The sequence below is a fragment of the Columba livia genome, chromosome 2 (genome assembly GCF_036013475.1).
Source record: "Columba livia isolate bColLiv1 breed racing homer chromosome 2, bColLiv1.pat.W.v2, whole genome shotgun sequence".
NCBI classification, from domain to species: domain Eukaryota; kingdom Metazoa; phylum Chordata; class Aves; order Columbiformes; family Columbidae; genus Columba; species Columba livia.
In genome coordinates, this window is record NC_088603.1 from 86,940,120 (window position 1) to 86,967,377 (window position 27,258).

The 27,258-nt window shown below is 39.6% G+C and overlaps 2 protein-coding genes across 3 annotated transcripts; both read left to right on the plus strand.

The window, feature by feature from the left end:
- The first annotated feature begins 1,067 nt into the window (after positions 1-1,067).
- On the plus strand, positions 1,068-15,086 carry LOC102088614 (carboxymethylenebutenolidase homolog). The gene is made up of 7 exons (XM_005502936.3): positions 1,068-1,516; positions 4,209-4,311; positions 5,495-5,640; positions 7,067-7,158; positions 7,833-8,968; positions 13,455-13,581; positions 15,077-15,086. The coding sequence occupies exons 1-5, from the start codon at positions 1,324-1,326 to the stop codon at positions 8,010-8,012; spliced, it is 714 nt and encodes a 237-aa protein (XP_005502993.2). The 5' UTR covers positions 1,068-1,323; the 3' UTR covers positions 8,013-8,968; positions 13,455-13,581; positions 15,077-15,086.
- Positions 15,087-16,303: 1,217 nt separating this feature from the next.
- LOC102089053 (carboxymethylenebutenolidase homolog) lies at positions 16,304-27,006 on the plus strand. Of its 2 annotated transcripts, XM_065052674.1 has the most exons (7): positions 16,304-16,803; positions 18,350-18,478; positions 21,882-22,104; positions 22,890-22,997; positions 24,096-24,238; positions 25,706-25,797; positions 26,749-27,006. In XM_065052674.1, the coding sequence occupies exons 3-7, from the start codon at positions 21,890-21,892 to the stop codon at positions 26,926-26,928; spliced, it is 738 nt and encodes a 245-aa protein (XP_064908746.1). In that variant the 5' UTR covers positions 16,304-16,803; positions 18,350-18,478; positions 21,882-21,889; the 3' UTR covers positions 26,929-27,006. The 2 variants fall into 2 exon arrangements, with proteins under 2 accessions (XP_064908746.1, XP_064908745.1); XM_065052673.1 differs by lacking the exon at positions 18,350-18,478 and having other exon boundaries at positions 16,306-16,803.
- Positions 27,007-27,258: the final 252 nt, after the last annotated feature.

A 27,258-nucleotide genomic window follows, 5' to 3' on the forward strand; every position in this document is an offset into this window, starting at 1 on the left:
TACCATTTACCCTGATACACACATTTGTAGCAGAGAAATTGAAGAAGGGAGGGAGTACTGGAAGTGCATTAAAGGTCTGTTTGAATTAGTTAGAAAATCTAGAAGGGGTTAAATGGTTAATATATACTCCTAACAAAAAACAGTAAAGCATTGAAGGGTGCATTCATTTTTTATTGCCAACATGCTGTGTTTCACTTTAGCAAGGGGACCAGCCAGACCAAGGAATGTCATTCCAGTACATGTATTTACTTGGGAAGAAAAACTAGTTCTTTTTAGTAAGCTAACAGTGCCATTTAGATTGGTTAAGAGTGGCTGCAGAGCTATTAGTAGGTTAAACAGCTTCTCAAACTGGGGTGGAAAAAAGGCTATATTATGACCACCTAGTGCTTGGTGGGGAGGAGGAGTAGGAGGTACCAAAAGTTAGTTGAGTTTAAAAAAGATCCTAAAGTGGCCTATCCCCAGGTCAAAGGAATAGGAAATTAAACTGAGCTGAGGGATCCTTCTGAGGAGACCTCTTTGGTCATAAATGCTTCAGAAACCTCTTGAGTTGAGAAATAAAGTAGCTTCTAATTTGTCCCTTAAACTGCTTACCTCTAGAGAAGTCACATGTCTGTGATCTGGTGTATGTCTGTGTTCCTCTGACCATTCTCAGTTCAGATTACATCGAGAGTAACTCAGAGAAAACCCTCTGCTGATTTGCCATCTTCTAGCTGATTTATTAGAACTTTTAGAGATGTCAATTAATGATGGGTCCCTTGGTAAAGGGCTGTAGGCAGCAGGGGATACAAGGGGACCAGCAAAGTACAGGTATGCAGCAGCCTTGGATTCCCCATAGAGGAAGGGAAGGGGGACATGCACAATGAAAACTTGGAGAGGTCTCACAGGAGTAACAGCAGGAGCTACCAGGTGCCAGCCTGTGAGGAGGAGCTGTAAGAACAGATGAGAGGAGTAGTCATGAAGCACAGTGTGTGGGGACATCACATGGAAATGTAGTTATCACATGCTGGATTGCTCCAGGCACAAAGCCAGGAATGGTGGACTGACATAAACCCTTCTTCTGGCCTCACTGCACTCCTGGGTTCTGCTGACTGACCTGGAATTCATGAATATTTATGGCACCAGACAGGACTAGGTGTCAAGAGCCGCCTGTTTATAATAAACACCTGGAGCTTTCACTTCTAACCTTGCAGTACCAAGCGGGTATTACTAGCTGTCTGGAGGAACTGTGGGGACTGCATGAAAATGACTCATGATCACAGTTGTTGCTGTAAATAAATAAATTATATTACTCTTTGTCCTTTCTGCTCTCTTGCAGATTCCTAGATGGCGCATGAATCGGCGCCCTGCCCATGTGGTATTGGAAACAGGTTTGATTGTGACGGCTGTGGGAAAGAAGTGCAAGTTGAGCACTTCAAGGCGTATGTTTGCAAACCACCTGCCAGCACAGACAAAGCTGTGGTTGTGATTCATGATATATTTGCATGGCAGCTCCCAAACACCAGACACATGGATACATGTAAGAAAGATTTTATTCTTCAAGAAATCCCACTTTTTATGATTTATAGCCTTATGTTAGAACAGTTATTCCCCTACATGAGAGGAAACTATTACAAGGGCAGTTTGAGTTATATGTCTTCATAATAAAAAAGCACAAAGGAACATTGCTGTGAAATGTTGCAGATTACAACATGCTTCCTCCATACTGTGCTGTTTACGGAAGAAACAATGGCACACATAGACCTCATAGAATATTGAAAACACAATGCTGTAAAAAGTGATTCTGCTAAATTTCCTAACAATGTGCAATGGCTTTAAAAAATAGTGTATTCTGAAACATTCTGTTTTTAGAAGTCTTTTAAAATAAGCAGCCATTAAGGCTAAATTTTATAATCACGTTTAAAAAAGTTATCAGCAGAAATATGAATGAATGTCATATATTTTGAATATGATATTGAATATGAACGTTAAATATGTGCATAGGAATGACTCATATACACACATGGGGTGTTAAATACAATCTCTTCCCCCCTGCAAATCTTTCACATTCATTTTCCGTGCTGTAGAGCAGTTATATTCCAAAATGCAGCAACATTTTGCAATAACTGTATATGCTGCAAGGTACTCCATTTGCAGTATACATTGCAAATATCCATATAGGGTTGGGACCGGTCTACAGATCCAAAAAGCAGACCTCCACCTAATTCTGTAGTGTTCTAGGTTTGATACATGGTGCCTTTAATGCACTCAGGCTATGGAGTGTGAGGCAAGTCAGATGCCAGCAGGCAATTGCCATGTGACTGAGATCTGACTGTGGAGCTGAAAGGAGGTCTGTGTCTCTGTGAGATAAAAACACTAACTTTGTGAGGATTATGGTTTTCTGATGCTCTGGAACAATTAATTGGTCTACAGTCTGCTCCTTACTACTGTGTTTTCTGAGGACTTGACATCCCCTATTCTGCTCCATGATTGGAAGTATGGTGTTCTTGTGACTGAATGTAATAATTCTTAACACGAGATTGGACGTACACCTTTCATGCTGTGCAGGATATGGGCAAAGCACTAGTATGGCAGGGTGCTTCCTTATTACAGGAAGAATCTGCTCAATCACAAGTACTCAGTGTCTGATGAATTGGTATTTCTCCACACTTCCTGTAATTTTTCCTTGTGATTCATTCCATGTCACACTTCTTTTTGTAACACCTTCTTTCCCTCCACCCGTAGTGCTAATAAATCAGTGGTGAAGGGAAGAAGGTTGGGGTTTCCATTGCTCTAGGCAGGAGGAGAGCTGAGAGTTTTCAGGCAGCTGTGTCTGAATGAAGAGGGTCTGTCTGTGTCTTCCCTGATTGCTTCAAGATGCTTCTGCACTGTAGCACCAATATTTTTTGAGAGGAAAATAGCAGGATTTTTTTTCTTAGTGCAGTATGGGATGAGGAGCTGTAAGACCTGTATTTCAGAGACCACATGAAGACTGCTGGCTTGTAGCATCTAATCAGGCTAGCATGAGTGGGGAAGAACCTGTTCTTCTGCATGAGCTTGGGAAGGTTCCTTTTCAAAGCAATATGTAACCTTTCTAATGGGTACTTAACCAAAGGCAGTGTAATTTTGCCTGTATATTTCCAAACATAAGCATGTTGAAAGTCAGTGTATTTTTCACAGAAATAATCAAACACAGTATAAAAAACCCAAAACTTGCAACATAATTTCGGCTTTAAGCCGAACTGATTGAGTCATATCACCATGATCACTGAGATACACAGTGTGTGTCTGAGAAGGGAGAGATCAAAGGCATTTAATAAGTGAAAGAGGAAAGCAGATTGCCAGGGAACCCATTGCTGCCCTGTGGGCTGGTCTTGGGAGAACACACAGCAGCACCTGGGGGTCACCTCGTGATGGCAGCTTCCTGAGTCTCTGCTTGTTTCCTTCTGCTTGAGGAGACTGTATTATCTTCTAGTGATTGCACCATCACAATTCTGCTGCTGGTTGTGCAACACATTTCAGCCGAGGTCACCCCAAGCCAGGGTTTGCACACCCCCTTTAGTGCTGAGTGGACTCTTACTGTGCTTCCCTTTCTCTAGTCACCAAATTATGTCTCTTCCCTTTCTTCCCACATGTGATACCTTCACTTGTTCTTTTCTGACTTCAGTCCACCAGGTGTTTGTATGTTTGTTTGTTTGTTTTTTCTGTCTCATAAGTAAGTCTCATGACGCGTTCTGTAGAAAATAACTGTTTTACGTAATTGTCTTTGTTTAAATGGGATGCATTAATGATGGATTTATGTTAAACAGTATTATGTTGTATGCAAAATCTAAAATGGTTGTAATCAGGACCTAGTTTGGTCATCTTTTACAAGATAGTGTATTGTTTTGCTGTGTATAACTTCAAATTAAATACTCAAAGCAGGTAAAATACTAGGGATAAAAAATATTTATATTTTCTAGATTTGTATCACGAATTGTATTATATGGTTTAGTAATTGAAAATAGCCTGTATGGAAACCTATAAATATTTTCTAATGCTTGTAGGCATTTCTGTGGAATAGTTAACAGTGATACTTAACAATATTACTTTCTCAGGAAAAAAGAAATCAAAACAAAATTACACCTGCATAGGAACTTTCCATGTTACGAATTACAAAAAAAACACATTCAGTGTTTGATTAATTTATTATTTTTTCATTTGTCTGTGTGTGTGTGTCTGGGTGTGCAGAGGCATCTGCCCAGACTTCTTTGCAGGAAGAGAAACTTGGAAGTCTTCTGATGACTGCTCCAAGTTTGATAATTGCCTGGAAACTCAAGATGCCAGGAAAATAAACAAGTAAGATGTCAGGGAGCTGGATACGGCATTGCCTGCTGCTGTCAGATATTGATTCCTGCCTCCACCTTTTTATTTTCTCTGAGTTTGGATGCAGCTAATCTATCAGTGAAGGGGGACTTTTAAAATGACTCCTTAGAAGTGGATGCAATCGGTGACCTTTTTATTTTGCCTTGAACAGAGTTCAAGGACAACTCTTTCAGTAGTGGCTTAGTGTTTTGTCATCTGATGTTGATACCATAGACTGCTAATTCCTTCCTCTGCCTCAAAAAGCATGGTTTAAAAATGACTGGTGACACAAGCAGTGAGAAAGCATAATTCACATATTGAGTCTCAATGAGTGCAACAGACTGATCCTTTAAGATGTTCTACGGAAAGAAGAAAAGAGTTTTTGATAGTGTCATAGTAACTTGCTCAGCATGGTGTAAGTGGCCCCAGGTAGCTGATGGCCAGGTCTTTTGTCAGGGCACAGTGAGGGCTGGTGGCTCTCTGGGGGGCAGAGTGCTGGGAGCCAAGAGAACTGCCAGGGCCCCATCCCAGGGTCCTCCACAAAGATGGGCAGGGCAGGGATCTGGGTGTCAGCCAGGGCCAATGGAGGCTGGTCTGAGCTCAAGCTGGGAATGAGGCAGTCGGGGTCTGAGGCAGGTCCAGACACATTAACCAGCATCAGACACAGTCCAGTGATCTCCAGGCAGGTCTGTAGTGATGTGGCAGGGCCAAAGCCGGGTCAGGAGGTTGGTCTGTGGTTCCATGATCTGGACAAAGGTACAGATCTACAGGGCCTGTGGCCAGGCACAGGCACAGCTGTGACAGAGCAGGAGCTGTAGGGCAAGCAAAGCTGAGTGGCAGAGCCTCAGCCTTAAAGCATCTCACACAGGAGACGGGTTGTCAGACTTGTTGTGGTTGCCCCACAACACTCTCTGTATTTGATGAGAAGGTTATGGGAGATGTAACTGAATCATTCCCAGAGACCTCCTGTCTCTGAGGTTTCACTTGTCATATAGTCTGTTCAGATTAGCAGCCCCTAATATTTGCCTGAACTAATGATTTATTCAAAGTATGTGAAAGAAAATGTAGTAGCAAAATGATATGGGGAGCCTTATATGCATCTCTGCATTTTCTTTTCATATTTTCAAGTACTGGTATTACTGTACCTGCTAAATTTGCATTTGTTTGTATGTTTCAAAGAAGCTGATACTGTCCTGAAATATCTAAAGGAACGGTGTAGTGTAAAGAAATTAGGGGTCATTGGTTTTTGCTGGGGTGGTGTTGCTGTACGTCACCTGATGATGACCTACTCAGAACTGAAGGCTGGTGTATCTCTCTATGGTAGGTAAATACAAGGATGTAATACAAGCAGGTACATATGCATATCTATATTGTGTAGCTTAGGTACTTGATATAGCATTATTTCTTCAAATCAGGTTGTCAGCTGATAAGGAGAGATATTTTGCCTTGGAATACATCAAAGCTGTGCCAGGGGAGGTCTCGACTGGGCATTAAGAAGCACTTCTTTGCTGCGAGGGTGGCCAAACACTGGAACAGGCTTCCTAGGGATGTGGTTGATACTCCAAGCCTGTCAGTGTTTAAGAGGCATTTGGACACTGCCCTTCACAACATGATTTAACTTGGTCAGCCCTGAATAGATGAAGAGGTTGGACTAGATGATTGTTGTAGGTCACTTCCAACTGAAATATTTTCTTTTCCCTTCCCTTCCCTTCCCTTCCCTTCCCTTCCCTTCCCTTCCCTTCCCTTCCCTTCCCTTCCCTTCCCTTCCCTTCCCTTCCCTTCCCTTCCCTTCCCTTCCCTTCCCTTCCCTTCCCTTCCCTTCCCTTCCCTTCCCTTCCCTTCCCTTCCCTTCCCTTCCCTTCCCTTCCCTTCCCTTCCCTTCCCTTCCCTTCCCTTCCCTTCCCTTCCCTTCCCTTCCCTTCCCTTCCCTTCCCTTCCCTTCCCTTCCCTTCCCTTCCCTTCCCTTCCCTTCCCTTCCCTTCCCTTCCCTTCCCTTCCCTTCCCTTCCCCTCCTCTCCCCTCCTCTCCCCTCCTCTCCTCTCCCCTCCCCTCCTCTCCCCTCCTCTCCTCTCCCCTTCATTTTCAGCAGAGTAGGAAGGGTATTATGCAAAGAAGATGGTGGTGAGGATATTTATTCCTAGTTTCAGAATAGATCACAGCAGCCATGTCTTTTTTTCAGGTCTGGACAGACACACATGTTGTCCTTTGGTCACCTTCTCCAACTTATTAATAGCTCCCTTTTCCTGTTTGGTACTGCTTTGCATGCTGCAGAGCTAGAACTTCACCTGGGAGCAGACTGTGTTATTTTTGATCTAGCTGCTCTCTAAAGTTAGATTGTGGTTATTTTAACACCAGCTTTCTATTTACGCTCTGCTCAAGAAGCTGGGATAGCTAAAGCTGCCCTTTGCTGACATTCTCAGAACGTAAATTTTGGTTTACTTACTAAATCATTGACTTTCCCAGTCAATTAAAAAGAACACAAGCTCATATGCACAAAAACATCTTTCAAGTCTTATTTATTCAGATATTCGATGTATCTTAATAAACTGGCTTAAATAGAGTTTTAATCTAGGACAGTGTTCTAGGAGCCATGGTTACAGTAGGTTGAAAGTAAAGCTGATATTTATGGTTGCATATTGCCTGAGACATTAAAGCTTTTCACTGCAGAAGCAGAGTGCTCTATTTGAATCTGAATTTCACCTTAAGAGTCAGCTGAAGAGTTTTTTGTTTCTTTAACGTTTTCTAGGATTAATCAATGATTCTGATGATATATCCAATCTCCTGAACCCTACATTTTTCATTTTTGCTGAAAAAGATGACTTCATTCCCTTGCATCAAGTGTGCTGATAACCTCCATGTTCTTTCATTTCTTTATCTTTAAATTTCCATCCTGAATTTGGAGTAAAACCCCAGCCTCATAGTAGTGCTTGAAGTTCAACAAATAAGCAGAAAAGACATAGAAGACATAGAAGGGCAAATGTAACCTAGGCAAAGAATGAAAACTAGATTTTAAAAAATTTAGTCTATTTCTTTTGTAAACAGCATGACTAGTAAGGCAGGTAACAAAGTTCTATGAAAATCCCATTGCTATTTGGGAGTACTCTCATCTGGGAGCTACTATTTGCTGTATGGATTTGTTTTTTATTGATCCTAGGAACCCACGAATGGTGTAGGATATGCCAAATTGCATCCATAGATGTCTGTTAGAAGCTTTTTATTCAGTTGTAGTGTATTTAGCATTGTAATGTATTTCACAGGCAGGAAATACTTTTGTTATATCCGAATCGGTGCAGATTGTTGGTCCTGCGTTTATATTCTAACAATTTTTCTAGACACTTACTGTAAAGGTGTCTTTTCTTTTGGTTTTTGCTTTTTGGTTTGCCCATATGGAGCTTCATTATTAGTGCTTAGCCTGAATGATAAATTAGGGAGTTGAATTATGAATAAGATGAGGACTGGCATAATGGAATATGGCTATATTAATATAGCTACTACTGTGGTCTATATTACAGGCCACCCTGCTGAAGCAGAAGCTAAAGAAAAATTGCAAAGTCCATTTTGAAGTTAAAATTTATCCTGGACAAACTCATGGTTTTGTACATCGCAGAAGAGAGAATATCAATTCTCAAGATAAGCCTTTCATTGAGGAAGGAAGAAAGGATATGATCAACTGGCTGAATAAATACATTTAATAGAAGAACAAGAAACTTAATTTGTAATACAATTATATAATACATTGAAGTTTTTCACTAACACATTTTAGAAAATTGGAGGGGAGAGTTTGTTGAAATTAAATAAAAAAAAGCAAACAGAGTATTTTAGATATATTTTGTCAGTAGATTCTAATTGGTACTTCCATATTGCTTTCTTTTGAAGAAGCCTCAGATTGCACCTAGCAGTGTCAGGTTTTAATATGCTGTGAAATATACTCAATTTCCTTGAGGTTTATCTTAAGGCTTGAAACAAGTTAGACTAATGGTACATTAATGTATGTGTGTATTATGGCCCATGTTCATCTAAGTTCTAAACAAATCACAAGCCCAAAGTTTAAGGATGCAAATACATTATTTGGTGAAGCACATTTTGAGAAACTATTTTTTTTTTGATGTGTACCCTATTCTGTGAAACTCGATAGATGATCACCTGGTCAGTTTAGGAATTCAAAAGTACAATGCAATGTGCAAACCTGGCGTTTTAATGCACGGCTTACAAACCGAAGTTACCGCTTAAAGAAGAAATGTTACGTGTTTTTGCATAATGTATGTTGTTCCGTAGTTCTTACATTGATCTTATGACACAAATCTCTGTGTTGCATCAGCTCAAGGTTGCATCTACCTCAGCACCCAGTCTCGAATGACAACTGCCCAGAGATTTTCCCCTCTCAACCCACTTTCCAGCGGTTTGAGGGAGTCCTGTGCTTGATATGGCCACTGCAATGGTGTGTCACACGGCAGCTGATGGACCGAGCTGCTGTGGATTTGCCGGTCTGTTTCTGAATCTGCTGGCAGTTTTGGCCTCCGGTGCAGCCTGTGACAGTGACTGCCATGGGTTAATTACATTTCCTGGGGAGAAAGGTCTGTGTTCTGTAGTTTGAAAGCAACTGCCATGGATCTTCACTGAGGGCTGGTACTTCCAGAGAGAAATGAAGGTATGTCCCTTTTCACCTTCTCAGTGCTACTGAAAAGATTGCTATGTGATTTAATGGGAAGAAAGTGCAATTTTGGAAAGGCTTAATATTACTAATGACAATCTCTCAAATTGGACTTGTATACTGAGAAATATACATTGTGATGTATCATTTAAAAATAGTCAGCAGTATATATTAGTGATCTCTTTTCTGATGGGATTTTAATTTCTTTTGCTTTTTCCCATCCGTGTTTTCCTTCTTTACATGCTGCTAATGGACCTTCATCTTTCCCGGGGGGAGGTCTTCAGAGAATTCTGGCCTGCGACTGCTAATTAGCTGTTACTTTTCATGATACCATCTATATGTAAAGTATGAATCCAGTTATTATCTGGTGATACAGCTCTCACAACACATTTTTTCTGGGACAAGAATGTTGAGGTCTGGAAGTTTCCTGTGCCTTGATTATGCCAGTGTAAAACTATGATAACTCCGCTTTCCTGGAGTTCCATTAGTATCAGAAGGTTAGCTGGTGTACAAGAGGACGATCAGGTCATATATTTAGAGAACAGCAGTCATCCGAAATACTGAAATGGCATGTGTGCTGTAACGTTAATACCGTGACTAAGCAAAAAGGAAAACAAAACAAAACAAAAACAAACAAGTAAACTGAATGAGATCAGGAAAGTGTTAACTCATAAAATGTAATGAGTGTGTGCAAGGATCAGATTTCACAGATTATTTCTACAGATAACAGTTATGTAAGTTACTGCCTTTAACTTTGTATATCTCAGAGTCACAAAGTTCACTCTTTCTATAACTTTTATTTTTATTGACAGTGTATGCAGGGTGTGTTATTGTGAGGAGTACTACTAAAGCTGAGTACCAACCTTCTCTTTAAGCTACACGAAATGGTATTAGACATTGGAGGTCTTTTCACCTTAAGAAACACGTTGATGTAGCTGAACAATTCATTTAGACAAAACTTTTTTTAAAGGGTGTTCCTAGTTCACACAGGGTGTAGTATCACTTTTCAACATTACATTGCCATTGTTATTACTGCCTTAGACCATCCATTGGTAAAAGACATATCTAAAGTCATCAGTGGGTCGAGGTACTGAAGTAGAGACATAATTTCAAAGCTCTACGCAAAACAGAGTTTATAAATCATAGGAAAAATATTTTCTCTTTCAGAATGAAAATAAAATGTGTAAAAAGCTAAGAGTTCTGTATATTGTTGTACATACCATTGTAATAAATGTTTATTATGTTGATACATTTTTATGATAACACAGGACATTTAATACATTTTTTTCCTTTTGGATTAAAGTGACCGCCTGATCCTTGTATCCTTCCCATTCTTTAATTTTCTTTTTATTGGACTATCAGGATTATCCTTTAAAGAGCTTTATTTAAGGATATTAGCAATCAGAACACTATTTCCTCAGAGGCACATCTAAAAAGTAGTACCAAATGCACATTAGACTTTTGTCTTGGGAAAGTGATCTTAAGATGTTGTCCTCATGTATAAGCTGTTTCCCTGTATTCTAAGTAACTTTGTCAATGCTATTTATTTACAATTCCTAAAATGAAGTCAAACAAATGAAAAAAACTCTACCAAAGATTTCCAGAATGCAGTCATAATATTCAAAACCCAGCCCTTTTGTTTTGATTTGGGCTTTGGCTTTTCCCTCTCGCATACTTCAAATAATACATTATACCACACAGGGAGCTTAAATACTCCACAGCTCCTTCAAAGAACAGTAGTAAAATTAATGCAAGAAAAACTGGCAGTTTGAAGCATTTCTAGACAATTCCTAGGAAATTACAGCAATGCTTGCAGAACCTTATCTCCACTAGAGCTGCTTAACCACATTTCCACTCCCTTAGTCACAGGACTGTGGCTCTGGAAATTCTTCCTTATCCATAAGACTGTTCCCCATAACCTTAATATTAACATCAAACTTCATAAATTAAACAGGTTTTAATTTAATTTTGTATTGATTCCCCCTTCCTTGCTGAACAAGTTGTTCAGCTTTCCTACTTAGAAGTCCAGACTTACTTCAGCACATTCACGATCTCTGTACGGTACATACTGTTGGTTGCACTTTGGACTCTAATGCTGTGTTCCAATTTGGCTGTTGTCGTTTTTTTTGTAAGAGTCCACTCAGCACTAAAGGGGGTGTGCAAACCCTGGCTTGGGGTGACCTCGGCTGAAATGTGTTGCACAACCAGCAGCAGAATTGTGATGGTGCAATCACTAGAAGATAATACAGTCTCCTCAAGCAGAAGGAAACAAGCAGAGACTCAGGAAGCTGCCATCACGAGGTGACCCCCAGGTGCTGCTGTGTGTTCTCCCAAGATCAGCCCACAGGGCAGCAATGGGTTCCCTGGCAATCTGCTTTCCTCTTTCACTTATTAAATGCCTTTGATCTCTCCCTTCTCAGACACATACTGTGTATCTCTGTGAACATGGTGATATGGCTCGATCAGTTCGGCTTAAAGCAGACCAAAGTATGTTGCAAGTTTTGTTTTTTCTTTTACTTTGTTTGATTATTTCTGTGAAAAAACACTGACATTACAACATTATTGTGTTTGGAAAGATATGGGCAAAATTACACTGCCTTTGGTTAAGTACCCATTAGAAAGGTTACATATTGCTTTGAAAAGGAACCTTCCCAAGCTCATGCAGAAGAACAGGTTCTTCCCCACTCATGCTAGCCTGATTAGATGCTACAAGCCAGCAGTCTTCATGTGGTCTCTGAAATACAGGTCTTACAGCTCCTCATCCCATACTGCACTAAGAAAAAAAATCCTGCTATTTTCCTCTCAAAAAATATTGGTGCTACAGTGCAGAAGCATCTTGAAGCAATCAGGGAAGACACAGACAGACCCTCTTCATTCAGACACAGCTGCCTGAAAACTCTCAGCTCTCCTCCTGCCTAGAGCAATGGAAACCTGTCGAGGGTTAAGATTGCGGGGTGACAATAAAACCCTGGCAGATGTATTGTTAACCCCCTCTCCCCCCCACTTCCCCCTTTTTGTCCCTCCCTCTCCCCCCTTCCCGCTCAGGACAGGCGATCGGGAGGGAAAGAAGGACAGAGAGAAGAGAGTTGGAAAAATTAACAATGTTTTACTAATGCTACTAATAAGAATAGAGAAAATAATACAAAATATACAAAACCAATCTTGAAAGTCTCAGCAACTGCAGAACCGGCACCCAAAGTCCTGGATTGGACTCTGCAGCCAAAGAGAGCTGGATTCAGTCTCTCACTAGGCCTCAGTTCACAGGGACGACTAGCAAGGTCCTCTCCTAATGTCGGCCATAAAGCAGAAGGGAAAAAGCAAAGGCAAAAGGGAAAAGGGACGAGATCCTCGTGATCTCCCACTTTTATATGAAGTGAATGGGATGTTATACACAGTTGGTCAGTTTCTTGGTCACTTGTTTCTCGTTGCCCCTCTCCCGAGATGTCCATTCATGCTTATCAATAAGTTTGCATTCCATTGCTATGTTTACCAAAACATGTGTCTGGTTCTCCAGGAAAATGCAGTTAATATGAAGGCTTTAGCTGACATGCAAAATTCACTGAAAGAGAAACTTGTTTTTAACAAAACCAGGACAAAACCCCAACCTTCTTCCCTTCACCACTGATTTATTAGCACTACGGGTGGAGGGAAAGAAGGTGTTACAAAAAGAAGTGTGACATGGAATGAATCACAAGGAAAAATTACAGGAATTATGGAGAAATACCAGTTCATCAGACACTGAGTACTTGTGATTGAGCAATTCTTCCTGTAATAAGGGAGCACCCTGCCATACTAGTGCTTTGCCCATATCCTGCACAGCATGAAAGGTGTACGTCCAATCTCGTGTTGAGAATTATTGCATTCAGTCACAAGAACACCATACTTCCAATCATGGAGCAGAATAGGGGATGTCAAGTCCTCAGAAAACACAGTAGTAAGGAGCAGACTGTAGACCAATTAATTGTTCCAGAGCATCAGAAAACCATAATCCTCACAAAGTTAGTGTTTTTATCTCACAGAGACACAGACCTCCTTTCAGCTCCACAGTCAGATCTCAGTCACATGGCAATTGCCTGCTGGCATCTGACTTCCCTCACACTCCATAGCCTGAGTGCATTGAAGGCACCATGTATCAAACCTAGAACACTACAGAATTAGGTGGAGGTCTGCTTTTTGGATCTGTAGACCAGTCCCAACCCTATGGGAACTAGGAACGCCCTTTAAAAAAAAAGTTCTCTCTAAATTAATTGCTCAGCTAAGTCAACATGTTTCCTAAGGTGAAAAGAAAAGACCTTCAATGCTTTATACCATTTTGTGTAGGTTAAAAAGAAGGCTGGTACTCAGGTATAACAGTACTCCTCACAGTAGCACAGTCTGCCTACACTAGCAATAAAATCAACAATTTTAGAAAGAGAAAACTTTTAACTTTGTGATTCCGAGATATGCAAAGGTAAAGGCATTAACTCATATTTCTTATTTGTAGAAATCTGATCCTTGAACGCACCCCTTCAGTTTCATGAGTCGGCACTTTTGGGATTGCATTCAGTGGTCATAATCTGCTCTGAGCTCTTGCAACTTGTCTCTGCTGTCTCACACTTGCTGTGCTTCAGGTATGTGTGGTGGTTTGTTTGTTTGTTTGTTTGTTTGTTTGTTTTCTTGGCTTTTCCTCCTGAGAAATGTAAAACAAGTGCATTCTGAGGTCTGACTTGGCATGTTCGGGGGAATTTCATTTTACCTTCATGCTTTGTTAAAGAGTGCATGCTCATTTAAATGCCACCATGGTGCTACCTTTTCCCCCAATTGTTTGAGATGATCATGCAGAAAATTTTATTTTCCCTTCTGAGATGAGGAAAGAATCACAGAACACTTAGTATGAAATGCATTCTACAGCATATGTAGAAACTGGTACATTTTGACTACACTATGAAGCTTGTAAGTCTATATGGCTTATGAACTTCAAAAGCCAATGCTACCGTTCACTGGCTTTTGTCTAGAGCTGATTTCCTCAGCTTCAGTATCTGCATTTATAAATATTTCATGTTTTACATTTTACTTTACATTTTACCCAATAAAGTAAAATATTGGTAATAAAACCCTTCAAGGATGTACTGTCTGGCAAGGTAATTGTGTTTGTGTTTCTGGAGTTCTGAAATATATGTTTATTTAATATTCAAGTGCTGGCTTTTGTACTATTGTCTGATTTTAATCTAATCAAATGAAAACAGCTTCTGAATGGAAAATCAGATATCAGCTCTTTCCCATTATATATTTAAACTGTATTGTGTCTTATGTGTTCATCTAATAATTCATTTTATCCTGGTAGACTTATCTTAAAGTTCTATGTCTTTGACTACAACATGTGAAACAAAAAAAACACTAATGGATAGATGTGGCTTAATAATAAAAATAAAAATAATGTAGAACATTAGTATCATGTAGTAGTATTAATAGCATGGAGGATGTTGGTCTCTTCTTCCAAGCAGCAGGTGATGGGACAAGAGGAAATGGCCTCATGTTGTGACAGGGGAGGTTTAGATTGGATATTAGGAAAAAAATTATTCACAGAAAGGGTTGTCAGGCATGGGAACAGGCTGCTCAAGGAATTGGTGGAGTCACCATTCCTGGAGGTGTTTAACAGGCATTCAGATGAGGTTCTTAGGGACATGGTTTAGTGCTGGAGTTAAGTTATAGTTAGACTCGATGATCTTGAGGGTCCCTTCCAAATGAAATGATTCTATGATTCTGTATGATGAAGAGTGAAAGAACTGGCTTCATCATTATTTAAATAATTGGTGGTGACTCCCAGCTAGTTGGTCACAGCTTTATTTTTACTCTGTTTCTTACAGTAGGGCAGGGAAATCCTGGTTATGTACCAGGTCCCCTCTGAAGAGTTCGTAACATAAGAAACTCTAACAAGATTATTATTTATAAAATATCACCCAGGGGGCTTATGGCCTTCTTCATCTTAGTTCTAACAGTAATCAGCATGTTCACAATATTACTGTAGTGATTCAAAAATTCAGCAGTCTATGATACCTCTGTATTTGGATCTCTTTCATAATGGTATGCTGGAATATTCTCAACTGAATGATTTTTGTCCTTTAGTCTCACACATGGCGAACGAATCGAGGCCCTGTCCATGTGATATTGGAGACAGGTTTGACTACGGAGGCCGTGGGCAGGAAGTGCAAGTTGAGCACATCAAGGCCTATGTTTGCAAACCACCTGCCAGCACGGAAAAAGCTGTAATTGTGATTCATGATATATTTGGATGGGAACTCCCAAACACCAGATACATAGCTGATATGCTGACAACTAATGGATACATGTAAGAAATTCTACTTTTTTCAAGCGTATTTTTTATAAGAAAGATTGTTGAACCAATTATTTCATAGAGTTGTTTGTTTGGTTTTTTAAATATGTATATGTATAAACCATACAAGCGGGAATAATTTCGTAGGCTTCACTTACAGATTTCTTTAAAGTGGTTCCTGTCTGTTAGAACAGTGCCAGAAGTTTAACATAGTTGAGTAGTCCTACCATAACACGACAATAGGCAAGTACAAAAGAAAAGAGGGGAGATATAGCAAAATCTTATCCTGTATTGTTCATTGGGTTATTGGAGTGCCTCCATAGCCTGAAGCAGCCTGCTTTCCCCTCCTGATGTAGTGTCTCTGTAACTTTGCTGGTACAGTAAAAATTCCAGAAAAGATAAAAGTGATTCTGTGAAGGTACCATGTACGAGCTCGTGCCAAAGAAAGACATATTTCCTCAAATATATGAAAAGCATACCGGGTATCCTCTTTCCTGTGTTGCTGGGCCAGCATTCCTTCTGATGCAAATACACGTACCAAGTAAACTATAGGGTGCTTTTTTTTTAACCAGAAGGTAACCGCTAATATTTTTATTTGTGGTTAACAATTTGTTAAATTAAATAATGGATTTTAACAGGGCAAAATATATCTGGAAGTTATGCTAAGTCTCTTTATTAGACACAGAAAAAGAATAAGGGTGGCTTGTACAGTGCTTTGATGTAGACTGAGTTCTGTGCATATTCAACAGAATAAATTTTTTGTATAGTGCAGATAGACTTCCCTTTAATCCATTCTCAGTATGATTTAATAGGCATAAAATATTTTTGTTTTTCTTGCAGTTCTCCTCCTTCAGTGCCTCTCAGTGTGATTCACAGTAATCACGTGATGAGTCCTTTTCTGCATCTCTGATGCTGAAAGGAATAGCTGCAGCTAAAATCTTGTACTGAGCCCAACCCAGTTTCCCCTCAGTGAAATGCTTGTGAGCCCAGGGCATCCCTTCAGCTTTCACAGAATATTATCCTTCAAGGTGCAGCCCTTGTATATAAAAGAAATGTCCCCTGTTTTTAAAAGAAAATATTAAACCATGGTTACTGCTTAAATAAGAAATGCCATGTGGTTTTGCATAATGTATGTCATTACATAATATTTCCATTGATCATATGACACAAATCTCTGCATCGCAACAACTCAAGGTTGCATCTGCCTTCAGCACCCAGTCTCAGTCGGCAGCTGCCTGGGGAGTTTTCCCTCTCACCCCATGTCCTAGTGACTCTGGGGAGCCCTGAGCTGCATGTGGCTGCTGGCACGTTGTGTCACACGGCATCTGATGGACTGAGCTGCTGTGGATTTGCCAGTCTGTTTCTGAACCTGCTGGCAGTTTTGGCCTCCGGTGCAGCCTGTGACAGTGACTGCCATGGGTTAATTACATTTCCTGGGGAGAAAGGTCTGTGTTCTGTAGTTTGAAAGCAACTGCCATGGATCTTCACTGAGGGCTGGTGCTTCCAGAGAGAAAAGAAGGTATGTCCCTTTTCACCTTCTCAGTGCTACTGAAAAGATTGCTATGTGATTTAATGGGAAGAAAGTGCAATTTTGGAAAGGCTTAATATTACTAATGACAATCTCTCAAATTGGACTTGTATCCTATCAGAGAAACACACATTGTGATGTATCGTTTAAAAATAGTCAGCAGTATGTATTAACCATCTCTCTTCTGATGGGATCTTAATTTCTTTTTCTTTTTCCCATCCGTGTTTTCCTTCTTTACATGCTGCTAATGGACCTTCATCTTTCCCGGGGGGAGGTCTTCAGAGAATTCTGGCCTGTGACTGCTAATTAGTTGTTACTTTTCATGATACCATCTATATGTAAAGTATGAATCCAGCTGTTATCTGGGTGATACAGCCCTCACAACAGATCTTTTCTGGGAGAAGAATGTCGAGGTCTGGAAGTTTCCTGTACCTTGATTACCCCAGTGTGAAGCCTGGATGACTCTGCTTTCCTGGAGTTCCATTAGTATCAGAAGGTTAGCTGGTGTGCAAGAGGATGATCAGGTCATATATTTAGAGAGAACAGCAGTCGTCCAAAATACTGAAATGGCATGTGTGCTGTGACTCTAACACCATAACTAAGCAAAAAGGAAAACAAAATTTAAAGTACAAATTTTCTGCTCTTCTTTGAAGGAGCTGTGGAGTATCTAAGCTCCCTGTGTGGTATAATTTATTCTTTGCAGTACGTGAGTGAGAAAAGCCAAGAACCCATTTTGAACACCATGATTTCATACTGGAATCCTTTGGTACACTTATTTTTCATTTGTTTGACTTCCTTTTAGGAATTGTAAATAAATAGCATTGACAAAGTTACTTACAATACAGGGATACAGCTTATACATCAGGACAAAATCTTAAGGTAGCCTTCCCAACACAAAAGTGTGGTAGAACTAATGTAGATTTAGTGCTACTTTTCAGATGTGCCTCTGAGGAAACAGTGAAATAGTTTTGATTGCTAATATCCTTAAAAAATGCTATTCAAAGGATAATCCTAATAATCCAATAAAAAGAAAATCAGAAGAATGGGAGGGATACAAGGATCAGGCAGTCACTTGGATCCAAAGTTCTGTCTTGCGTAGATCTTTGAAATTGTGTCTCTACTTCAGTACCTCACCCTGCTGATGACTTCAGATGTGTTTTTTACCAATGGATGAATAGTCTAAGGAAATAAAATAATGCCAATGTAATGTTGAAAAGCGATACCACACCCTAGTACTAGGAACGCCCCTTTTTTTTTTTTTTTTTTTAAAAAAAATGTTTTGACTAAATGTTCATGTTCGTGTTCATCTACATGAATGTGTTTCTTAAGGTGAAAAGGAAAGACCTTCTATGCTTAATACCATTTTGTGTAACTTAAAAAGAAGGTTGGTACTCAGCTATAGCAGTACTCCTCACAGTAGCACACCCTGCTGACACTGGCAATAAAAATAACAGTTACAGAAAGAGTGAACTTTTAACTTTGTGACTCCGAGATATGCAAAGGTAAAGGCAGTAACTTACGTAACTCTTATCTGTAGAAACCTGATCCTTGCACGCACTCATTGCGTTTCATGAGTCGGCGCTTTTGGGATCTCGTTCAGTGGTAACAATCTGCGCTGAGCTCTTGCAACTTGTCTCTGCTGTCTCACACTCTTGCTGTGCTACAGGTATGTGTGGTGGGTGGTGTTTTTTTCATTGTTGTCTGGTTTGTTTTGTTTTTTGTTTGATTGTTTGTTTGTTTTTAAACAAGTGGATGCTGAGATCCGACTGGTGTGTTTGGGGGACTTTCGTTTTACCTTCATGCTTTCTTAAAGAGTGCATGCTCATTCAAATGCCACCAGGGTTCTACCCTTTTCCCAAATTGTTTGAGATAATAGTTCAGAATTCTTTTATTTTCCCTTCGAGGTGAGGAAGACCTCTCAGCAGGAGGACTCAGGAGAATCTGTTGAAAGTGAAAGAGCCACAGAACACTTAGTATGAAACACGTTCTACAGCAAATGTAGAAACACTGTCACATTTTGACTACATGAAAAGCTTGCGAGTTTATATGGCTATAAAACACTCAAGCCAATGCTGCTGTTCACAGGCTTGTGTCTGGATATCATTTCATCAGCTGCTGTATCTGCATCTTTAAATATTTCATGTTTTACATTTTACTTTACATTTTATCAGATAATGTGAAATGTTTGCAATTAAAAACTTCAAGGATATACTGACTGGTGAGGGCACTGTGTTTGTGATTCTGGAGCTCTGAAATATATGTTTATTTAATATTCAAGTGCTGGGTTTTATTCTATTTTGTGTTTTTCGTGTAATCAAAAGAAAACAGTTTGTGAATGGAAAATCAGTTATCAGCTCTTTATCACTATATATTTAAGCTGTTTTTTGTCTTGTATGTTGACCTAATAATTCATTTTTTCCTGGTAGACTTGTTTTAAATTACAAGTCCTATATGTTTGACCACAACATGTGAAAAAAAAACAAAAAACAAAAAACAAAAAAACAAACCAAAACAAAAACTAACCAAAACCAAAACAAAAAACCCCCCACACACATAAAAAACCCAAACAAACTCATATGGGTTGGTATGGCTTATTAAAAAAAAATAACAAAACCTACAACATAGAGGACTAGTATTATATAAATGTGTTCCTAAAGTTAATATAGCTTCGAAATAAGATACAGCTTGTCTTGAATTGGTCTGTGAAAATGAAATACCTCAGGAGGTTCAACACTAGCCCTGCTAATGCTGCTGGGGATATGCTGAATTTTACAGTCCAGAACATCTTGGTCCCTGGAAGTCTGTGCAAATCCCCTGGCTGCAGGCTTGTTTGCTTGTTTGTTTTCCTAAAGGTGTCCCTTTAGTGCCACAGCTATTGAAATCCCACTAGTTCAGGGGCTGTTCAGTAACCTGCTTTTCCCCGTTTCTCTCTGTGAGAGCATTTGGCATAGTCAAGATTGAATGTCCTTATTTCTATACTAATGAAGGTTTCTTAGACAGTGCAAGCAATTTATCTGCAGAGAGTTTATGTAAAGATTTATCTAAATTCTCTCCACATTCTTTAATAATTTGGAGATGCTCTATGCATATTCAAATAAGTTACTTGGATCATTCTGCAGCAATAGGAAGTCGGTTTACCCAGTTGGTTAACCTGCGGCCTGTGGCATAAAATTTTTAACTTGAGGACGAGGAGCTACATGTATCTGTGTTAGATTCAGCCAGTATTTTTTGACCTTTGTGATTTACTTGTTTATTTTCATTTAAATAATAGTTTGTAAAACATTAATCGTACCATACTGTTAGCTTGTTCATAAAGCATTTAACTCAATAAATTTTTCCTTATGCTCAGATTTTCTTTTTCCTATCTTGGAGTTCAGATGCTTTCCTTATTAAATAAATATAATTTTCTACTCTGGCTTTCACTGTTGTATTTTTCCTGGCACCTTCCTTAAGTATCCTCCTTCAAAAGTCTGTAACATCTGAGGGTAAAACTGGTTTTCAAAAAAGATATCTTGACACTCAAAAAGTCTATTATGAAACATTTTAAATCTCTGCAGGAAAATATCACATTTAATCTAAGTGTGATTATTTGTTTCTACACAGTAGCATTTTTTTTTCTTCAGAACACAGAGTCCTATATTAAGTCTTTACAGTCTATAGTAAAGAAAGCTACGCATTCCTGGCAAAGGCCGGGCCCAAAAAGTTCTAGTGAATGGAACCAAATCCAATTGGCTGCTGGTCACGAGTGGTGTGCCCCAGGGCTCAGTAGTGAGGTTAGTCCTGTTTAATCTCTTTATCAATGATCTGGATGCTCAGGATTGAGTGCACCCTTAGTAAGTTTGCAGACAACACCAAATTGGGTGGGAGTTTTGATCTGCTGGAGGGTAGGAAGGCCATACAGATGGATGTGGACCGGCTGGATCATTAGGTTGAGGTCAATTGCATGAGGTTCAACAAGGCCAAGTGCCGGGTCCTGCACTTGGGTTACAACAACCCCAGGCAGCAGTACAGGCTCAGGGAAGAGTGGCTGGAAAGCTGCTTGGCAGAGAGGGATCTGAGGGTGTTGACTGACAGCCGGTTGAATATGAGCAGGCAGAGTGTCCAAGCGGCCAAAAAGGCCAACAACATCCTGGTTTGTATCAGAAACAGTGTGGCCAGCAGGACTAAAGAAGTGAATGTGCTACTGTACTCAGCACTGGTGAGGCCACACCTTGAATACTGCATTCAGTTTTGGGCTCTACATCACAAGAACAACATTGAAATACTAGAGAGAGTGCAGAGGAGGGTGATGAAGCTGGTGAGGGGCCAGGAGCACAAGTGTGATGAGGAGCAGCTGGGGGAACTGGGGCTGTTTAGTCTGGAGAAAAGGAGGCTGAGGAAGACTTTTTTGCTCTCTATAACTACCAGAAAGGAGGTTGTAGCATGGAGGGTGTTGGCCTCTTCTTCCTAGCAGCAGGTGATGGGACAAGAGGAAATGGCCTCATGTTGTGACAGGGGAGGTTTAGATTGGATATTAGGAAAAAAATTATTCACAGAAAGGGTTGTCAGGCATGGGAACAGGCTGCTCAAGGAATTGGTGGAGTCACCATTCCTGGAGGTGTTTAATAGGCATTTAGATGAGGTTCTTAGGGAAATGGTTTAGTGCTGGAGTTAAGTTATAGTTAGACTCGATGATCTTGAGGGTGTCTTCCAACTGAAATGATTCTATGATTCTGTATGATGAAGAGTGAAAGAACTGGGTTCATCATTATTTAAATAGTTTGTGGTGACTCCCAGCTAGTTGGTCACAGCTCTGTTTCTTACTGTAGGGCAGGGAAATCCTGGTTATGTACCAGGTCCCCTCTGAAGAGTTCGTAACATAAGAAACTCTAACAAGATTATTATTTATAAAATATCACCCAGGGGGCTTATGGACTTCTTCATCTTAGTTCTAACAGTAATCAGCATGTTCACAATATTACTGTAGTGATTCAAAAATTCAGCAGTCTATTATATGATACCTCTGTGTTTGGATCTTTTTCATGATGGTATGCTGGAATATTCTCAACTGAATGATTTTTGTCCTTCAGTCTCACACATGGCGAACGAATTGAGGCCCTGTCCATGTGATATTGGAGACAGGTTTGACTACGGAGGCCGTGGGCAGGAAGTGCAAGTTGAGCACATCAAGGCCTATGTTTGCAAACCACCTGCCAGCACGGAAAAAGCTGTGATTGTGATTCATGATATATTTGGATGGGAACTCCCAAACACCAGATACATAGCTGATATGCTGACAACTAATGGATACATGTAAGAAATTCTACTTTTTTCAAACGTATTTTTTATAAGAAAGATTGTTGAACCAATTATTTACTTTTTTTTTTCTTTTTTTTTTTTTTTTTAAATACATATATATAAACCATACAAGTGAGAATAATTTCATAGGCTTCACATACAGGTTTCTCTAACGTGGTTCCTGTTTGTTAAAACAGTGTCAGAAGTTTAACATAGCTGAGTAGTCCTACCATAACACGACAATAGGCAAGTACAAAAGAAAAGAGGGGAGATATAGAAAAATCTTATCTTGTATTGTTCATTGGGTTATTGGAGTGCCTCCATAGCCTGAAGCAGCCTGCTTTCCCCTCCTGATGTAGTGTCTCTGTAACTTTGCTGGTACGGTAAAAATTCCAGAGAAGACAAAGTGATTCCTTGAAGGTACCATGTACCAGGTTGTGTCAAGGAAAGAAACAAGTTCTCAAATACATGAAAAACAATTGGGTATTCTCTTTACTGTGTTACTGGGCTAGCATTCCCTCTCACCAAAAACATCTACCATGTAAACTGTAGGGCTGTATTTTTTTTAACCAGTACGAAACTGCTAATGTACGAAACATGGCAAAATGTATCTGGAAGTTATGCTAAGTCTCCTTATTAGCCACAGAAAAGAATAAGGGTGGCTTGTACAGTGCTTTGATGTAGATTGAATTCTGTGCATATTCAACAGATAAAATTTGTTGTATAGTGCAGATGGACTTTCCTTTAATCCATTCTCAGTATGATTTAATAGGCATAAAATATTTTTGTTTTTCTTGCAGAGCGATCTGCCCAGACTTTTTTGTGGGCCAAGAAGCTTGGAAACCTTCTAATGACTGGGCAATTTTCAAGGATTGGCTGAAAACTCGAGAGGCCAGCAAAATAGACAAGTACAACTGTTGTTCCTTGTCCAGAGAGTGGTCATCCTTCTGTAGCAGGAGTTATTGTTTCAGTAAACATGCAAAATTAGATTCTAAGTTATTAATGGGTCAAATACAGCTGGGTGTCCACAGAAATTGCATGCAGTTCCTGAGTTAAGCTCATGGTTATGAGAGGTGCTTTTTGGAGAAAAGTAGAACTTTGAACAAGAATAAATGACCACTGTTTCCCTGTGCAGAGAGTAGAAGTGAGGTGAATGACTCAAAAGAAAAGAACAGGCAAAGGCTAGAAGATTGAACTCACTCCTCCCACTTCAGTTTGATTCAGTTCCTGCAGGCAGGCACAACATCTAGGGGTTTTAACGAGGTTGCAAACGTAGCCACCAAATACTGTTTAGCCAAGGCAAATTAGTCCTACTCCCTATCAGATTACAGCTAGTTCAAAGCTTACTACTTTGTCATTCTTCTCACTGTATTTTTCCCCATTATTATCTGACATGTAACTTAATTGCATTACGTTACTGCTGATTTTGAAACAATTTCAAATTTGCTTCCACATTTGCATAAAGCATTGGTCTTCCCTATGAGAGACAGTTTACCTATAGACACATCTGTGAGAATGGGATGTTCTTCACTGGCCACATGTCTCAAACTTTTATTTATGTTAACCTTTAAGACAACTGTTGCCATTTATAAAGTTACTTGGACTGGTCTTTATAAATCCCCTCAGTTTCTCGTAACAGTGATTTGGAAGACTGATCTTGTCCCCTGGATTTTCCTTTATATTTTAAAGCTCAATAATAGTAAATTAGAGTTGTGGGTTGACTCCAGCCAGCAGCCAACACTCATGCATCTTCTCATTTGCTCCCCCAAGAGGGACAGGGAAGAAAGAGAACAGGAGGAACAAAAGCAAGAAAACTCATGGATTGAGGTTAACACAGTTTAACAAGTGAAGGCAAGAGAAAAAACACGAGTGATGCAAGTGCAGTCAGTCATCACTTCCCACAAGCAGAACAATGTCCAGCCAGTCTCTGGGCAGCAGCAAGGGAGGAAAAGGAGGCCAGGGGAACAGAGATGGGGTCTTAATTCACTTTCATTCACATGTCTCAGGGAAGTTGCTGTCGTCCTGAAGTATCTGAGGGAACAATGTGGTGCAAAGGAGATTGGTGTCATTGGGTTTTGCTGGGGTGGAGCAGCAGTACAACATCTGATGCTGAAAAATCCTCATATGAAGACTGGAGTGTCCCTCTATGGTGAGTCTCAAATGCCCATTATGATGTGAGCAGATGGGACCAGGGCAGGAACTTACTCTGTAGAAGTATTACTGTAACAAAACTCAGTGAGACATCTTATGGAAGAAGGAGGTGTAATACAGGAGAGTAATACAAACTCTTCAAGCAATTTGATTTTACACGCTCACATTCTTGCACTGAGATAACCATAGCCAGTAACATCTATGTGATCATTTGGCACAGTCAGGATCACTTCAGTGCAACATAGCACAGAAGGGACAATTGCCAAGGCCTCACTGTAAGTCAGGTTCCTCCTGGCTCGTGATATAAAAATGGTTTCTGGACCTAACTTTTATTTCTTTTAGGAGCCACCAGTAACTCTGAGGTGAATCTTTGCCTCAGTGTCTTGCTCTGCCTGCACAAGTCTTAGGACAGGTTCCCGCCCACTGTCTACTTTTCATTGTTTGGAGAACCTGTCTGTACCCTGTTGCCCTGTTTAACCTGCAGGAAGAGACATGGCAGCATTGACACACTGTAGCCTTTCTGCTCTGCTGCTGTTAGAGTACAAGGGCTTTTGCCAAGGAGTCGCCGGAGCTGGGGTCTGCACAGACCGCAGAGCTTCAGGTCATGACATGAACCCCTTTTTTTCTCAATGTTACTGCTGGCAGGGGTCCCTCATTATTAGTATGAACCATTTTTTAACTCTGCGTTTTAACCATCGCACTCTTACTCTTCCATTCTTAATGTATTTATGTGACCTTTAATATTTTTGTCATAAACCTCTGTACTTCTGTATAACCCAAAGCAAGTTATATACATTTGAGGTGAAAGGAGGTTGAAGGTATTTTCCCAGAAAGATTATGGGGAATGTTTTGCTGCATGATTTGCTGATCAGTTGAGTCAATTCATCAATGCTATAATACTTGCTATATTTTTACTTTTCTGTTGTATGAATTCCAATAATGAAAAGAGTGGCCAGGGCAGTAGCTACTTCATTTTCTTGAGATTTAAATTCAAACATATTTGAATAGTCAAAATTAAAACAGAATTTGTTCTGAATTTTTGTCAGTGTAAATATATGCACAGTGAAATCCTAGCCAGGTATCTGAAATGATGAATATTTACAATTATCTGAAAAATGGCCATACCGGGCTAGAGGCAGCAGCTCTGAAGTGTCCGTCTTTCACAGGACCCTGATTCTGACAGTGGTCAGAAGGAGACACCCAAAGAGAAATGACAATGGGGTAAATGTATAATAATAATTCTCTTACTTTTTGGACAGAACTGGTCTTTCTATCTTCAGTGACATCCCAAAAGACAGAAAGTTCTCATAACAAAGGGGACTTTGAAGCAAAATGTGTTTAATTTTATTACAAAACGATCATCTCTAACTGATCAGAATATCTTTTATTTTGACTGTATAGCTTTAGTAGCGATTTAACCACCTTATGAAGCACAACACGTTTCATATGTTTCTCGCTTCCCTAGGAGTGATCAGGTACTTTGAAAGCAGATCCAATTTGCTTCATCCCACCTTTTTCATTTTTGCTGAAAAGGATGATCATGTGCCATTGGAAGAGGTGAGTTTCCCATCAGAAGTGTTTGAAGGTTTTTATTCTTTTCATGCTTGTTTTGTAATTTGGCATTTAGTTAAGATAAACTAAAATATTCATTTACCTTTTCTTCCTCTTCCACTAAGCCTAACAACAAATGTAACTCTATTCAAATTTATGTTGTTTATCTCCAAACCAAAAATATTTACAGTGACACCAAAAATGTTGGGTTTTTTTTGTTTCTGTTGCAAAAGATGGATGATTTATGTATGGGAGTTCCAAGGAGAAAACTATCGAGAATCATATGGCAGTCAAAGGAAGACTTCAGTTAGGTTTAAGACAGGACAGACTCTTTAATCGTACTGATATTACAAAAAATCAGCTTAAAGACACCAACTGTACCAGTGCAATCAGTACTTTCAGGAGACTGAAAAAATCTTATGACTATCCTTTTCCTTCCCCCGCTGTGCTGCAGACCTTCTCCTTCCTGGTACACTTGCCAAGAGCTCTTGGGGAACATGGGCAGAGAATGCCTGGATAAAGACGATTATCTACCGAAGGGATCAAAGAAGGCGGCATGCTTTCGCTGAGTGTTGTTTGCTTTAATTTTCCTGCCAAAAACGCCACTAGCTTGGAAGAGCCATTTTTGTATCTGTGCCTCTCCTCCCTCATTTTCATATTAATTCAAATTTCTAATTAATACAACATCTTACCCTATTTTTTTGTGAAGTCTGTCAACAGTAACTTGTGCAGTGCTGTCCTTCTTATGACACTGAGAAGTGCTGTTATCTTTATCAGGTATCATTACAGTATCCCAAGTAACAGGAATGCATTTGGGTACAAAATTAGTAGAAGAGAAAATTATGTCAAGGACATACTCTATCTCCCATACAGCAAAAAACCAGGACAATTTGTGGACTGTAAATATAAAACGCTTTAAGTATGTACTCAGCCAACATGGAACGTTCTCTGTTACAGGTCACCCTACTGGAGCAGAAACTTAAACAAAACTGCAAAGTTGATTATGAAGTTAAAATCTACCCTGGACAGACTCATGGGTTTGTACATCGCAAAAGAGAAGATATCAATCCTCAAGATAAGCCTTTCATTGAAGAAGCAAGAAAGGATATGATCAACTGGCTGAATAAATACCTTTAGCATAAAGAAATGCCCATAAAAGAAGCCAAGTGTTGTGGGACATCAGAAAATAATAAATACTATATTGATTAAAAAGTTCTTAAAGAATCAAAATATTTTGTAGAACTCTTCTGCAATAACACTACTTACTTGCACTTATTTTCTAAGGCGATGCTTAGAAATGGCTTTTCAAGTGCTAAAAGCCATATATGTAAAAAGCATTTTTAAATTTCACCTTGTTTATCTTAATGTAAAAAGGATATTTGAATTTAATATTGTCTATCTTAATATTGTGAGAATCTCATGTGTGATAATTTCTAAAACAGAATCTGAAATTTTCACTTTTTTATA